This window comes from Oryctolagus cuniculus, chromosome 11, assembly GCF_051225735.1.
Source record: "Oryctolagus cuniculus isolate XC-2025 breed Fujian yellow rabbit chromosome 11, ASM5122573v1, whole genome shotgun sequence".
NCBI lineage: Eukaryota > Metazoa > Chordata > Mammalia > Lagomorpha > Leporidae > Oryctolagus > Oryctolagus cuniculus.
In genome coordinates, this window is record NC_142877.1 from 92,345,795 (window position 1) to 92,360,884 (window position 15,090).

The window sequence follows — 15,090 nt, forward strand, 5'->3', positions numbered from 1 at the left end:
AGTGCCTGCAGCTAGTTTTATAAGCACAGACGGTACATCAAACTGTCAGAAGTAAGCTATGAAAACTACAATAAGAAATCTTCTGCCTACTCCTGTCAGCTCAGTTGACTGTAACGCAGTGGCAAGGATGCCAAGGTCATGCATGAGATTCATCACCTTATGGAGTAGTTAGACACACCCACACTCCTATATATCCAAAGCCATCAAAAGCAATCTCAGAATTATATGCTTTTGGGGTCTGGCTCTTCCACTGTGGGTAGTAGTATAGATTCATTCTTTGAATAAAATGCATATTATATCAAGACTTTGCTTGATGTTTTTCAACAGAAGGTAGCAACTCAACTTCTGGGACTAATTTACAAAATCAACAGGGACACTGGGTTCATTAGAATGTTGGAGGCCTGAGGATTTAACTGAAAATTATAGCTAATATGCAGCACATAGCCAGGAGCTTCTTCCAGGTCTCCCACATGGGTGCAGGCGCCCAAGGACTTGGGGCCATCTTCTGCTGCTTTCCCAGGCCATAGCAGAGAGTTGGGTCAGAAGAGCAGCAGCTGGGACTAGAATTGGTGCCCGTATGGGATGCCAGCCCTTCGGGCCATGGCTTTAACCCGCTGTACCACAGCGCCGGCCCATGTCATATTCTTTTTTTAAAAAAATATTTTATTTATTTGAGAGACACAGTTCAAGACAGAGAGAAAGATCATCCACCCGTTGGTTCACTCCTCAAATGGCTGCAATGGCCAGAGGTAGGCTGGTCAGAAACCAAGAGCCTGGAATTCCATTTGGGTTTCCCACATGGATGAAGGGGTTCAAGTATTGGGGCCATCCTCCAATGCCTTCCCGGGGGGAATTAGCAAGGAGGTGGGTCAGAAGCAAAGCAGTAGGGACCTGAATTGGTGCCCATGAGATGCCAGCATTGCCAGATGGTGGCTTAACCAGTTTCCCCACAGTGCCAATCCCTCACTGTATTCTGATTTTCGAAAGAGTAAGTGATCCTTCAGCTGGCCTCAACTTTAAGAACTGAGCAAAAATCAAATTTATGCATTGATTTCCACATGCCTACCAGGTGCTAGACACTGTGATTGGCACTAACTATGCAATCAGAAATGAGACAGCATGCCTTTCCTTGGGACTTGTCTCTACGAACTCACAGTTTGGTGAGGGAGAATGAGAAGCAACAAATTAAACACAACCCACTGTGTAGAATTATTACAGGAAACTGGAATTCAAATGTAGGGGATTGCAGTAGATAAGAGAATTCGTATATCCCAACCTTGAGATCTTATAAATGGTTAGGAGATCAACAATCATAATATCAAAATGTATTTGTGGGGCTGGCGTTCTGGTGTAGTGAGTTAAACTGCTGCCTAAAGCAGCGCTAGCAACCCAAATGGGTTCAGGTTCAGACTCTGGCTGCTCCAATTCTGATCCAGCTCCCTGCTAATGTGCCTGAGAAAGCAGTGGAGGATGGCCGAAGTGTTTGGGCCCCTACACCCGCATGGGAGACCCAGAGGAAGCTCCTGGTTCCTGGCGTGGGCCTGGGCCAGTCCCAGCTGCTACAGACATCTGGGGAGTGAACCAGCAGATGGAAGACCTCCGTCTGTCTCTTCCTTTCTAGCTCTGCCTTTCAAATAAATAAATCTTAAAAAAAAAAAAAAAAGTATTTGTGTGCCTCATGGCTTACCAATTACCACTTGTTTTGTAAAAGAGAAGCGTTTTTTGGCTTGTTTTGAAGAGTGTTAACAAGTGTACCAATCAGTATGCATTTTGCATCAGGTGTGATTTTCATATTAAAACTTCCCAGTGGACTAAGCTAAATGCCTGCCCCAAACTTATAGATTAGCTGCATTTTTCCATGAACCTTTTGAAGTATCCTCATATGTTAGAGAGTCCTAATTTGTTTCTTTAAATTTCTTGCAGTGGTGGAAAAGACTATGAATTTCAGATTCATGCTATCTTCTGTACTGTAGATACAGTTTTAGGATGTATTGAGTTTGGGCTCTATTTAAAGAACCTGTAGGATAAGGTGAACTATTATAACAAGCTACTTAAGAACTAAAGCAAGTGAGTTTTCTTTCCCTTTGGCTGACAATTCCATAAAAATACATTTTATTTTGGGGATTTGTTTAATTCTTTGCAGGAAAGGCTTATATCTTACACATTTTATAAGCCAAACTATTTTAGGCTGTCTTAAAGAACAGGAAAGGATACAGCTAGCAAAAAGTACTTTTAAAATCAAAGGCTTAAACTAGTGTTATTTGAAAAGGGTGTCTGAGAGGTCAGCCACAGCTGGACATTCCTATCATAATGCTTACCATGTCAATCAAAGTTTTTCTATAGTCTAGGTCTCCATAAAGTCCAATTAACATAACTAACATGCTATTATGTCCTTGTGCCAACAGTACTGTTATTAATAGTAGCATTAAAATAATCTGGGACGGATTTGGTAGACCTTCATTGTTTATTTCTAACTTCTGCCATGTTTAATAATATATGAGATATAAATGAACTGAGTTAATCTGTGAGCAAATTGGAAAGGCTATCAGCTATATCCCAATCTTTCTAGATTCAAAATAATTAGTTCTTTCCTTTCAAGAACATTCAGGGTGCTAGCTGAAAAAAATAAAATGCAGCTTAACACAAATGGCTACAACATGTACACATATACACCAACTCCTGAGCTTGGTAGGTAGTAATCAGAGAAACTTTCAAAGTCGCTGATCCTGCTTGACACTCAGTGTGCTTGTCCAATATGCTCTGGTCTATGGCTACTGCCGTTCACAGCCATGAACCCACCAGGTTGTTAATTCTGAAAATTAGTAGTTAATGTGGAAAATTAAATGTGACTCACAATACTTGAAGTATGTGAAGTAAAGACTGAGTGTCCCTGTAGGAGAGCATGTAGCAGTAAGCTGAATGTTTTTGTCCAGTAAACAGAGTTCTTTACATTTGTGGCATAATCTGAATGACTGCCAGTGATAATTCCTTCTGGTATTACTTTGTAAATAAAGCTGAGTGACCTATATTAGGTAAATCAGAGGACTAAAACTGAGACCTCCAAATTGTCTTAACATTTCATTTAAAAACAAAAAATCACTGGAACTGCAAAATTAAGGTATATGAACTTTACAGTTTTCAGGTATTGTAATTAATGAAAACAGAGGCTACAAAGAGAAAGAAATTGAAAATTATCACTAACAAACCAAAAACTATGTATTCTATGATGAGTGCATAAACATAAAAACACCGAAATGTGAAATTTGTACCTCTTAGGAATACCTCAACTTATGGCAAGAATCTTGATAGAGCTGGTGTTTTCAATTGGATAACAATCCATTTTGTATTCAAATAGATTAAAATTAAGATGTTTAGGGACCTGTGTTGTGGTGCAGCAGGTAAAGCCTCTGCCTGTGACAACATCTCACATCTCATATGGGTGCTGATTTGAGTCCGAGCTGCTCCACTTCCGATCCAGCTCCCTGCTAATGCACCTGGAAAGGCAGTGGAAGATGGCCCAAGTCCTTGGCCCCTGCATCCTGTGGGAGATCCAGAAGCTCCTGGCTTCAGTCTGGCCCAGCCCTAACTGTTCAGACCATTTGGGGAGTGAATAAGCGGATGGAAGATCTCTCTGTCTCTTCCTCTCTCTCTACAACTGTGCCTCTCAAGTAAATAAAATCTTTTAAATAAAATTAAGATTTATAATTTGATTGAAAGAATCAAAATAAACAAAGAAAATGTGGTAAGATTTACCCTGCCATACATAAAAAAACTTCCCAGTGATTCTGATTACTTTTTTAAAATAAAGATATATTTATTTACTTTAGAGGTTGACTTACAGACACAGAGAGAGGGAGACAGAGAGGTCTTCCATCTGCTGGTTCACTCCCTAAATGGCTGCAACAGCCAGAGGTAGGCCTATCTAAAGCCAGGAGCCAGGAGCCAAGAGCCAGGAGCTTCTTCTAAGTCTCCCACATAGGTTCAGGGACCCAAGCACTTGGGCCATCCTCTACTGCTTTCCCAGGCCATCAATGGGGAGCTATATTGGAAGTGGAACAGCTAGAAACTAGAACTGGCACCCATGTGATGCTGGCACCGCAGGTGGATGCTTAACCCACCATGTCACAGCGCTGGCCCCAACTACTTTATTTTTAAAGGAACTGGGTCTGTAAGTTTCAAAGTCAACTCCAACTGAGACCTGTAACAACATTTTTGCTCTGCTAGAGCACCTGTCTTGTAGGACTCAGAATCTAAGAATGGGCCGGCGCCGCGGCTCACTAGGCTAATCCTCTGCCTGCGGCACCGGCACACCGGGTTCTAGTCCCAGTCGGGGCGCCGGATTCTGTCCTGGTTGCCCCTCTTCCAGGCCAGCTCTCTGCTGTGACCAGGGAGTGCAGTGGAGGATGGCCCAAGTGCTTGGGTCCTGCACCCCATGGGAGACCAGGAGAAGCACCTGGCTCCTGCCATCTGATCAGCGTGGTGCACTGGCCACGGCGGCCATTGGAGGGTGAACCAGCGGCAAAGGAAGACCTTTCTCTCTGTCTCTCTCTCTCTGTCCACTCTGCCTGTCAAAAAAAAAAAAAAAAAAAAAAAATCCAAGAATGTACGTTTATATCAAAATAACCTAATTATAACACCCTAACTTCATAAAATTACCTTTATAATTTTCTCTTTGCTATAAAATGGTCTTCAGAAAGTTAGTGAAAAATGCAAATTGTGAAAAGAATAATTCATGAGGTGGTTGTTTTGCACAGAAATAAATATCTCTTCTACTTCCCCACAAACTCTGGAGGTACCGCTGGTATCTTTGTTGTTTTCCTACACTGACCTTCTTAATGACATCTAAATCACATTTCTTGATCTTTTTATTTTTACACTAGACTTTATAGCATGTTCTTCTGTTATCTGTATTGTATGTTATATTGGATGGCAGACTCTGTAATGCTACAATTTCTGGAATACAGGCCTATACCTATTTATTTGTTCAATAGTACTACATTAACAAAGCATAAAAATAAATTCATGAAAACTAAAGGTAGGTGCCAGGTGGTATTCTCTAAGAGGCACAACTTCATGGACTTGCAAAGGGCAAGAAAGTAAATGAAATGCTAAGGCTTATAAGTTGTGGTGGCTAAAATGAGGTAGAAGAGAAAAAGCAAAACAGTAAGACAGTGGTAAAAGGGGGGGAAAAAAAAGTATGTGGCCAGAAGCAGGGTGAAGTCAATAGCGATTGCCTCTGGCTGATTCAGGCTTCCATGCTGTTTCAGACAGCAATTTATATTTTCATTCAAGGCAAGCAAAGCTCTTACTACTGGTATACTTTGACCATGTCTTCATGATATCAAAGAATAAAAACATAGCATTCACATATGGAACTACGTTTTTATATCTTTAAATGGAATCAGCCCAAATCCAGGATAATATTTTTTATTTATAAGCTACTATAAAGAATGCCAAGAAAACAGAATAAAAGTGTTGGAATAATGTGTTAATATATATGTACTAACAGTCAGCTGGACACGGAAAGTATTATCTGTCATTTCATTGTTGCCTTTTTTTTTTTTTTTTTTTTTTGACAGAGTTGCACAGCGATAGAGACAGAGAGAAAGGTCTTCCTTCCGTTGGTTCATCCCCCAAATGGCTGCTACGGTCGGAGCTATGCCAATCCAAAGCCAGGAGCCAGGTGCTTCCTCCTGGTCTCCCGTGCAGGTGCAGGGGCCAAAGCACTTGGGCCATCCTCCACTGCCTTCCCAGGCCACAGCAGAGAGCTGGACTGGAAGAGGAACAACTGGGATTAGAACCCAGCGCCCATATGGGATGCCAAGCGCCTCTGCAGGCAGAGGATTAACCAAATGAGCCAGGGCGCCGGTCCCGATTGTTGCCATTCTTACAAAATGTTTTGGTTGTTTCCAGACTTTACAGCAATTTAATATCACCACCCCTGATTTTCTTTTCCATCCATTTTTGTCTTAAGCATATATCATTAACACATAACTATGCATTTCATTTAGTTGTCCTATCACTTTCTTCCTTATGTGAAAATACAGCAGGAATGTTTTTGTTTGTTTTATTCACCCCGTATGCCCAGGGTCTAGAATAGTACCTGGTCACACAGCAAACACCAAATAAATCCAGCAACTCTAGCTTGTATATATTCTTACAATTTATTAAAATCTCTGAATTTGGGGTGTAGTTTAATTATACACTTAGAATTGTCCTCTAGTAATTGCCAACACTTTTTTTCCTTTTTGAAGAGTGAGAGTATGTAAAATACATGACAATCAAATCCTAGGACTGATGAAAGATTGTGTCAGAGAATGAATTAATAAATTAAAGACCTAAAGAGACAGGAAAAAACTGTTTTGCCTAATCAAAAATCATGTATTTTGAAGAATCATTTTAATTCTCTTTCCCTGACTGTAAGCAGATAATTTAAACAAACAAGTGCTCATTGTCTTGATCATTTCCATGGGCATACAAATTCCTATCTACCTATTTCCTGATCATGCTACATTTATCACTTGCCTAGATGATTAGTGAAGTATTACTAGTAGAACTCACAAAATTCCTTTGGAAATAGTATTTTATGAAAGCTGTTGCTGTTTTCACTTTTATTTCTGACAACTATAAACACAAATAATTCTTACAGTGGGTTGCTTCAGTCTTTACAACATCTCAAAAAAAATCTGAAAGTAGTCTAAATAAGCCCTTTTAGAATAAATATGAATATTGACACTGGTTTCCTCAAGACTGCCTACCTCAGAGAAATCAAAGTAACTATGATTAAAAGTTAGCAATTCACATAGAATTACATAAAAACATTAAATAATCTAGGTGCGATTTAATCACTGGAAATGACTTTTTGCTGTTACGTTGAATATTATAAAGCAGTAGCATGGCATATTTCAGGAAAAAAGTTAGAAAAAAAAATTTGCATTGTTTCTCTTGAATCAGTTTTGGAATATCTAATAATATGTAAGATTTAAGATTTTACAATAATAATGTTCCATCCTTACTGAAACAAGTTGTAATCACCAAATACGTATCCTTAAATTACTCCTGCCTTTGCAATTTGGAAAGATTTTCCTGAAACTTCCTAACCTTATGTTCAACATCAATGTTTAAAAGGTCATCTTTATTAAGTCATTTCAAAGGTCATAATACGATAAAGTTACAATGAATTTTCCTTCTATAAACATGGGGATATGCAAAAGATTGACAGATAATTAGATAATTCAAAGACTGAACATTTCAAAGAAAATGTCTGTGAGGGGAAAATTTAACTGCTATCCAATCTACTCCCTTTGGTTTAAGGACTCTGCAAACTAAGTATGAAGGTTTAGGTTAAATCCCATAAGCTAAAACCAACCAAGTCTGCTGTGACAAAATGAAGCATAGTAAGCAAGGTTTATTGCCACTGAATCCCATCCTCCACAGCCTGAGAGCAAACATAGGATCATAAACACACAGCAGTAATAATACATATACAAAATATTCCAACACTAAATTCCAATTCCTACTCTAAAACATATACATAAATTTATAACATTATTTCCTGATGTAAATACACTTTATATGCACTGATCTAATAACTAATCCATTTTTAATATCACCATGATTATGTCACAATCATATATAATAGCCAAGACAATATAAGCATGTTTATGAGCCAAATGTAAAGCACCCTCTGCACAAAGGACTGTAATGCACATAATAAAATTTACCTTCATTGGGAGACGTTTTCAACTTGGTGCAAATTCCATAGACGTCTCCGTAGCTTTCCTGTATTTTCCGTAATGCATCTGTGGACCTGAGCTCCATGAGAGCACGCAGCTCTGCGAGCGTAATTCCAAAGTCTCCATCATGATTAGCTTCCTTCAAAGAGTTTTTCACACCACCATATACAACTGAGTTGTTTGCCATGTCGCCCATTACAGGTATAATTTATCAAGAGGAAAATGTTTCCCAAAAGAATCTAATTTTCACTTGATTTATTTCCAAGATGAAAATCTTTTAAATACAACAATCTTCCTTGATCCAGACACTCATTGTATGACTTTGTCAAGCAGCATCAGCAACAGCATTTCCCAGAGAAGTATCTTGACCTTTGGCCCATAACTTGTTTCTTCATTTCAATCATGAGATGTACACATCTGCAAGAAGAAATATTTAAAAGTCAGCAAGATCCAAGTATTATGGACATAAGCACATATTTTTAAAAAGATTTATTTATTCGAAAGTCAGAGTTAGAGAGAGAGAAAAGGCTACAATGAGGAACTTCATTCAGGTGTCTCATGTGGAGATTTTACACTTAGGCCATCTTCCACTGCTTTTCCCAGGCCATTTACAGGGAGTTGGTTGGAAGCGGAGTGGCCAGGACATAAACTGGCACTTATATGTTATGTCGGCGTTACAGACAGCTTTATCTGCTATAAGCATAGTTTTTAAAAGTGATATCAGGTAGCTGACCCATGTATACCATGTAACTGTAAAAATACTTATGCCTTTAAAATTTACATGATGATAAATGATCCAACTGTAACTTTTAAATAAAATTATGTATCAAAACACATTAGATCTTATTATTAAACAAAATCACATTTAACAAGACTGTTATATTCCATTCAATAGGAACATTAATGGTTACTATTTGAGCGCTCATTCCAACTATGATAGCTGCTTTAAATTCATTCTCTTATTTAATCAAAACAATTTAACCCTATAGAGTGTTACTACTTCTTACTTTACTGAGAAGAGTTAAAGCTCAGAGAAATTGTGCCTTCTGAACATATTTTCTAAAAAGTCTGAACTGGACTATCTCCAAGCCTGTGTATGGAACAGCCCCTGAAAGGAAAAAGAGGATGACAAAACCTTTAATGGGGTTTCCTGCAATTCTCCTTGGTCACTCTACCATCTTTTTTGCTTCCTAAAACTACCTACCATTATGACTACTGTCATGTTACCACACCTCAGTCTTTTTCTGTCATTCTTTTTCTTTTGCTGACCCTTAATACTATTAGAAATGATATGTTGCCACTTGGTCTCCTTCAACTTGGAATAATTGTTCTAAGGACAATGTTTGTTTATTACCATTTCCTGAGAACCTAGAATTGTGCAGATCCATGGTGGTTACTCAGTGTAAATTGTATCAGGAACTACTTTAATTCCTTCACTGTATGTTCAAGTCCTCCTGTTATCCTAACTTCCCTAAAGATGAGCTCTCAGCTCTTCTTTCTCCATGTAAATCCTTTACACAATCACAGTGAAGTTGTATGAACCAAACGGGATTCATCTTACTCCCCACAGAGCTATCACCATTATAATAATCATTTTGGTCTAAAACCTTAAAACAGGGCCAGCATTTTGGTGTGCGGATAAAGCCACTATCTGCAACATCAACTTGCCATGAGTGCAGGTTCATGTCCCAGCTGCTCCACTTCTTGTTACTGGTCACCAGGGGGAGGGCAGTTGCTGGAGCAAGTCTCATGGGTTCTTTTCCTCAGCTTAGTATAGAAATGAAAAGCTGGGACTGGCGCTGAGGCTTGGCGGGTAAAGCTACCACCTGCAGCGCTGTCATTCCATCTGGCACCGGTTAGAGTCCCAGCTGCTCCACTTCTGATCCAGCTCTCTGTTATGGCCTGGGAAAGCAGTGGAAGATGGCCTGCATCCATGTGGGATGACCCAGAGAAAGCTCCTGATTCTGACCATTTCAGCCATCTGGGGAATGAACCAGCGAATGGAAGACCCCTCCCTCCCTCCCTCTCTCTCTCTGTCTCTCCTTTTCTCTGTGTAACTCTGACTTTAAAATGAATAAATAAATCTTAAAAAAAAAAAAATAAAAATCCGGAAACAATTTGCAAAGAGAGAGAAACTTTTATTAGATAGAAAGGAAACTTTTATTTGATTGGCAAACATCAGAAAAAGCGTCTGGTCCGAGAGAAGAACAGGCAGAATGGCCGAGCGGCATCACTGTCTTCTTTCATTGGGTCATTCTGTGGGGTGCGGCCCACTGGAAGGAGGTTTCACATACTGTATGTTGATTGGCGTGGGGCTCATGGATATAGTGGGCGTCTACTGGGGATGGCTTGTCTCCTTAGGGACTCAGTCCCCTCCTCTGTTAGCCCTGGGTGGAAGATTGAAACTAACTTGAAGGCATGACCACAGGGTCACACAAGATAGCCAGGATCTCCTGGAGCCTCCTCTGGGGCTCAGCCCCTTCCCTTGCCAGTTCAAGGGGAAAGACTGTACCCACCCTGAAGGTGTGATTTGAAGCCACAAGGTCATACATGCAGCACAAGAAGCTATGAGTGGGGGAGATGCCAGTCAGTCTGGACACAAGTTTTCCAGCCACAGCTGGTAGCCTGATTGTGAAGGACATTTTACCTATGTTTGAGGGGCCCACAGACTCCCAGCCCCACTGGACGGCCTCACTTCTGATCCAGCACCCTGCTAATGGCCTGGGAAAAACAGTAGAAGATGGCTCAGGTGCTTAGGGCCCTAAAGTTCACGTGGGAGATCTGGAGAAAGCTCGTGGCTTCTGGCTTCTAGCTTCAGCCTGGCCTAGCCACAGGTGCTACAGCCACTTGGAGATCTCTCTGTCTCTACTTCTCTCTATAACTTCAAAAAACGGATGGATTTAAACAAAAACAACACAAAGAAAAAACCTTATAGCATCTTTGAATCCATCCTCTCCAGCCTCAGTTAACTGGATTAAGTTACTTCTTCCTTTGAATAGTCTCCTCTATATAACTCTTCCCTCTACACAAATTATAATAATCACCACCCCCTGGATTCTTCCTCTAGTGTCTCCCACACCTAACCTCTTGTGCATTTTGCTGCTACATTTGGTTTTAAACATAGGCAGCATGCCACTGTAGCTAAGCCTACAAGATGCAATTCAGTCCTCCTGCTCCTCATGGTTGTTTGGCAGATAAGCTGAGCTCCATTTTACTGTTTCAATTTCTCTCCCTTCCCAAGAAATTCACCAGACCGCCCAAATATTTACTAAGTAAAATATTTACTGATGAAGAACCAGAAAATATACTGCCAACTACAACTAACTTTTTCTTATGAAATTGTTATGAATCTGCTTGCAAATCATGGTGTGTTGTCTTTATAGCTCAACATGATTCAAAATCACCAGGAGGACTGGTAAAAATATGGATCATTGGGCCCCAAATCAAGAGTTTTACTTTCAGTAAGATGAAGGTGGGGCTCCATCATATGCATTTTTAACAAGTTTCTAGGTGATGCTGATGCTGTGGTCCAAAGAGTACACGGTAAGAATCATGAACCTGAGAGTGGGCCAAAAACTTGAAATTAATAACAGCAAATCGAACATAACTGGTTGAGGAAAGTCTGCTTATTTCAAGCTTAATTTGCAAGGATAGTTGTGGATTCTGCTAAGACATTTTCTTTCAATGCTTCTTTCCTCCCACTTTACAGATATTCATGCTTGTCCAATTATCAACAATTTTGCTCATCTCCTAAGCAAAGTAGGTTCCCTCCTACTCACACATCAATTATTATAATAATCTAACTTGAAAGGGCATTTATTTTATAACCTTCCCAAGTTTCTATACCTCAAATTTTTTGGCTTGAAAATAATACTAACCCTAACATAGATTGTTATTTAACAGGTAAAAATAATTAGGATTTGTGTGTGTGTGTGTGTGTGTGTATGTTGTCTGTCCTGTGATTTCCATAAAGAGGATTTTCCTTAACAACTCCTGGCCTGCTAACCTGCAATTACCACCCAAGTGAAATGCCCTGCCTGACTGCAAAGGAAAGAATCCTAGAATTTAACAACTAAAAGAGACTTGGAGATCAAATACAAATCTACAGCCACTGACACCACTCAAAATGGTCTTCTTCCAAAACATACGAAGGTACTTCTAATAAAGGTAAGCAAGCATTCAACACAAAATTATTAAAAACACTAAGCGACCAAAATTTAAGTCACAGGATAACTCACAACATTATGTAGTTTTAAGGAGGCTACTCCTATCAGGGAAATTAATTGGCACTGTACTAAAAAATAGGTATTGGCTCCCTAGCCATTAGATGCACCATTTGATCAACAACAGTATGAAAACAGTTTATGTTTACAGTCCTTCAAAAAAGAACACGCAAGTGATCTCCATTTTCTTAGTATTTTTTTAAACATAAAATTAATTCCACTTCCTTTACATGTAGACAGGTAGTTTATGGGAAGAGGGATAACTAGTCTTTACAGTTAATCACTGTGATTGCTACTGACATTTTACTGACAGTGAAAGCTACCTAATAAATTAAGCAATCTGGCCCTACTCCACCCAACTCTCATTATGGGACAGCCTAAAGCTCACCACCGTAAATGTGCACTTCGAGGGATTGGACAGTATAAACATCACGTGACAGTTACACCGAAAAAATTAGTCAAGGCAAAAACCATATCTTTGCATCTTTAATTTCCTTATCTCAGCAAGAGGTACTATGATTTTCCAGCTTTCTTATGTATTTATTTCTCTGGAAGAAAAAAAATAACCTTTTAATCATTCAGACCCTAAAAACTTGAAATCTTCCAGTAATTTATTTCTCATAAATGATAACAATTTATTGTAAATTACTATATGTAAGTACTTGCATGTAACATCACACTCTAACAGCAGAAACAGCAAATGATGTATTACATATATCAAACCATATCTTCAATATCTCAAGTGGTGGGGAGTTTTTATTTTAAGCCAAGTTTTGGTATATTCAAATTACTTCACTGAAACAGTCCAAAAACACCAAAGGAATGACTCAAAAACTGCTCTGAACCTACACTTCTCATTTTTTTTAAAGAGGCTTAAAGAAAAATTCATTTAAAAGAGGATAAAGCCTATTCAGCCTAATTAGAAATTTAGAAATGCAGTTTATATCAGACAAGTAAAGAATGATTCCTATAAACAAGAATAAATTCACCAAACAATATTTCAGTTTTTTGTTTTTTGTTTTTGTTTTTTTTTGACAGGCAGAGTTAGAGAGAGAGAAAGGTCTTCCTTCCATTGGTTCACTCCCCAAATGGCCACTATGGCTGGCGCTGTGAGGATCCAAAGCCAGGAGCTTCCTCCTAGTCTCCCAAGCGTGTTTCAAGGCCCAAGCACTTGGGCCATCCTCCACTGCCTTCCCCAGGCCACAGCAGAGAGCTGGACCGAAAGAGAAGCAACCAGGACAGAATCCAGCACCCCAACCAGGCAGAGGATCAGCCTAGTGAGCCATGGTGCCGGCTAATATTTCAGTTTTATAGAACTGATATAGCAGAAAATAAGCAGCCTATAATGCCTGAGCTATTAGTCACAACAAAATCACAAATACCAGCTATGCTGACTAAACTTAGTCCTACTTCCCTAAGTAACTTATCATCTGGTAAACCATTCCAGAAGCAGAGAGTAAATACATTACTTTATGGGGCAAGTTACAGTGGTTGTCAGTTATAAATCTGGCATGACTGCCTGAGCAAATCTCTCAGGATGGGAAACAAAAAGATTAGAATGGAGGAAGCATTAATTCATTATTATATTATAGCTTTTATTACAGAGTTGAGATGATTTGCTTCCCCAATGAACTAAATTCAAGGTAGGAATTGTGCCATTTGTTTTTAACCCTCAATACTGTCTGTAACAAAGTAGGAGCTCAATGTTTACCAAACAGAAATACTATTGTTGGAATATTAAGCTAAAATCAATATGAAATCAATTTGAAAAACAGGCAAGGACAATTCAAACAGTAGAAAACAAAGCCTTATAACATTATATTTAAAATAATATACTAAGTTTGTTACAAGGGTTAAGAGATACCATAGTACTGGCATCAGTGCTGTGGCACAGCAGGTTAAAGCCCTGGCCTGATGCGCCAGCATCCCATATGGCGCCAGTTCTAGTCCTGGCTGCTGCTCCTCCGATCCAGCTCTCTGCTATGTCCTGGGAAAGCAGTAGAAGATGGCCCAAGTCCTTGGGCCTCTGCACTCACGTGGGAGACCTGGAGGAGGCTCCTGGCTCCTGGCTTTGTATCGGCGCAGTTCTGGCCATTGCAGCCATCTAGAGGGTGAGCCAGCGGATGGAAGACCTCTTTCTCTGTCTCTATCTCTCTCTGTAACTCTTTCAAATAAATAAAATAAATCTTTAAAAAAAAAGAGATACCATAGTACTAAAGAATTTTCAAACCACCTGGGTAGGCAGGATATATCAATTTAACTTCCCTTAAGTCCTTTTAACAACAGAAGTAAAAATGTATTTCAGATTTTCACAATTATTATATGACTGCTCCATGGCAGTGATTTTTTTTAAGCAGGATCTTAAATCCTTGGGGCATATAAAACTGAATTGCAGCATTTCATAAACCATGGAGGAAATGATATGAGAAATAATTAGTTATGATTATTCATGCTTAAAAATAAATGCAAAATCAATATGCAAATAAGGTTAGCAAGTAGGTTTAAATAATAAACAAACCTTCCCGAGCAAAGGTCATCTGAGAAATTACCCTCCGCCCTACATCATTCTCTAATTGCTGCTTCTACTTTACCTTGCCTCCCACTGACAGATCATTTCATTACAATCTAGCTGCTTGCTTCTCTGATGCTGCATTGACTACGAACTCCTGTTCTTAAATCTAATGGACTGAACATTTACTCTGTCTTACCCGACCTACCGGCAATCTTTGCTGCTGCTAAGCTACCTACTCCCTCACTCCAGAAATGTTCTGCTACCATAATTCCTCCACTGTTTTACTCTGGCTCTCACCACACTGTCAGCTCTGGCTGCATGTTGCCACTTTCCATTACTTGGTCCACTTCTCAGATACTGTCAAGGAAGTCAGCGGAGACGGATTAGGTGCCACAGATAATCTTTACCCTAATTGTTTTCATCTAGTTATAGTCAACCAAATTATATTGGTTTATAAATAATAGTAAAAATTTATTTGCCCATATTTACAAGGCATACTTATAATTTTTATTTCTCTCAAATTTCAGAATTTCACAATTAAAATTATGAAACCACACTACAGCAACCTGGCTCAGAGTGTGTAAAAAAAAATCCAATTTTCCTATCCTGGACCTCAAAA

General features: G+C 39.3%; 1 protein-coding gene across 1 annotated transcript in view; it reads right to left on the minus strand.

The window, feature by feature from the left end:
* ATP2B1 (ATPase plasma membrane Ca2+ transporting 1) overlaps positions 1-15,090 on the minus strand; it is a gene marked incomplete at its 5' end in the record, with an annotated part of 114,962 nt that overhangs the window by 48,187 nt on the left and 51,685 nt on the right. Inside the window, 1 exon segment of the mRNA NM_001101719.1 lies at positions 7,725-8,153. Coding sequence (NP_001095189.1) covers positions 7,725-7,932 — 208 coding nt within the window.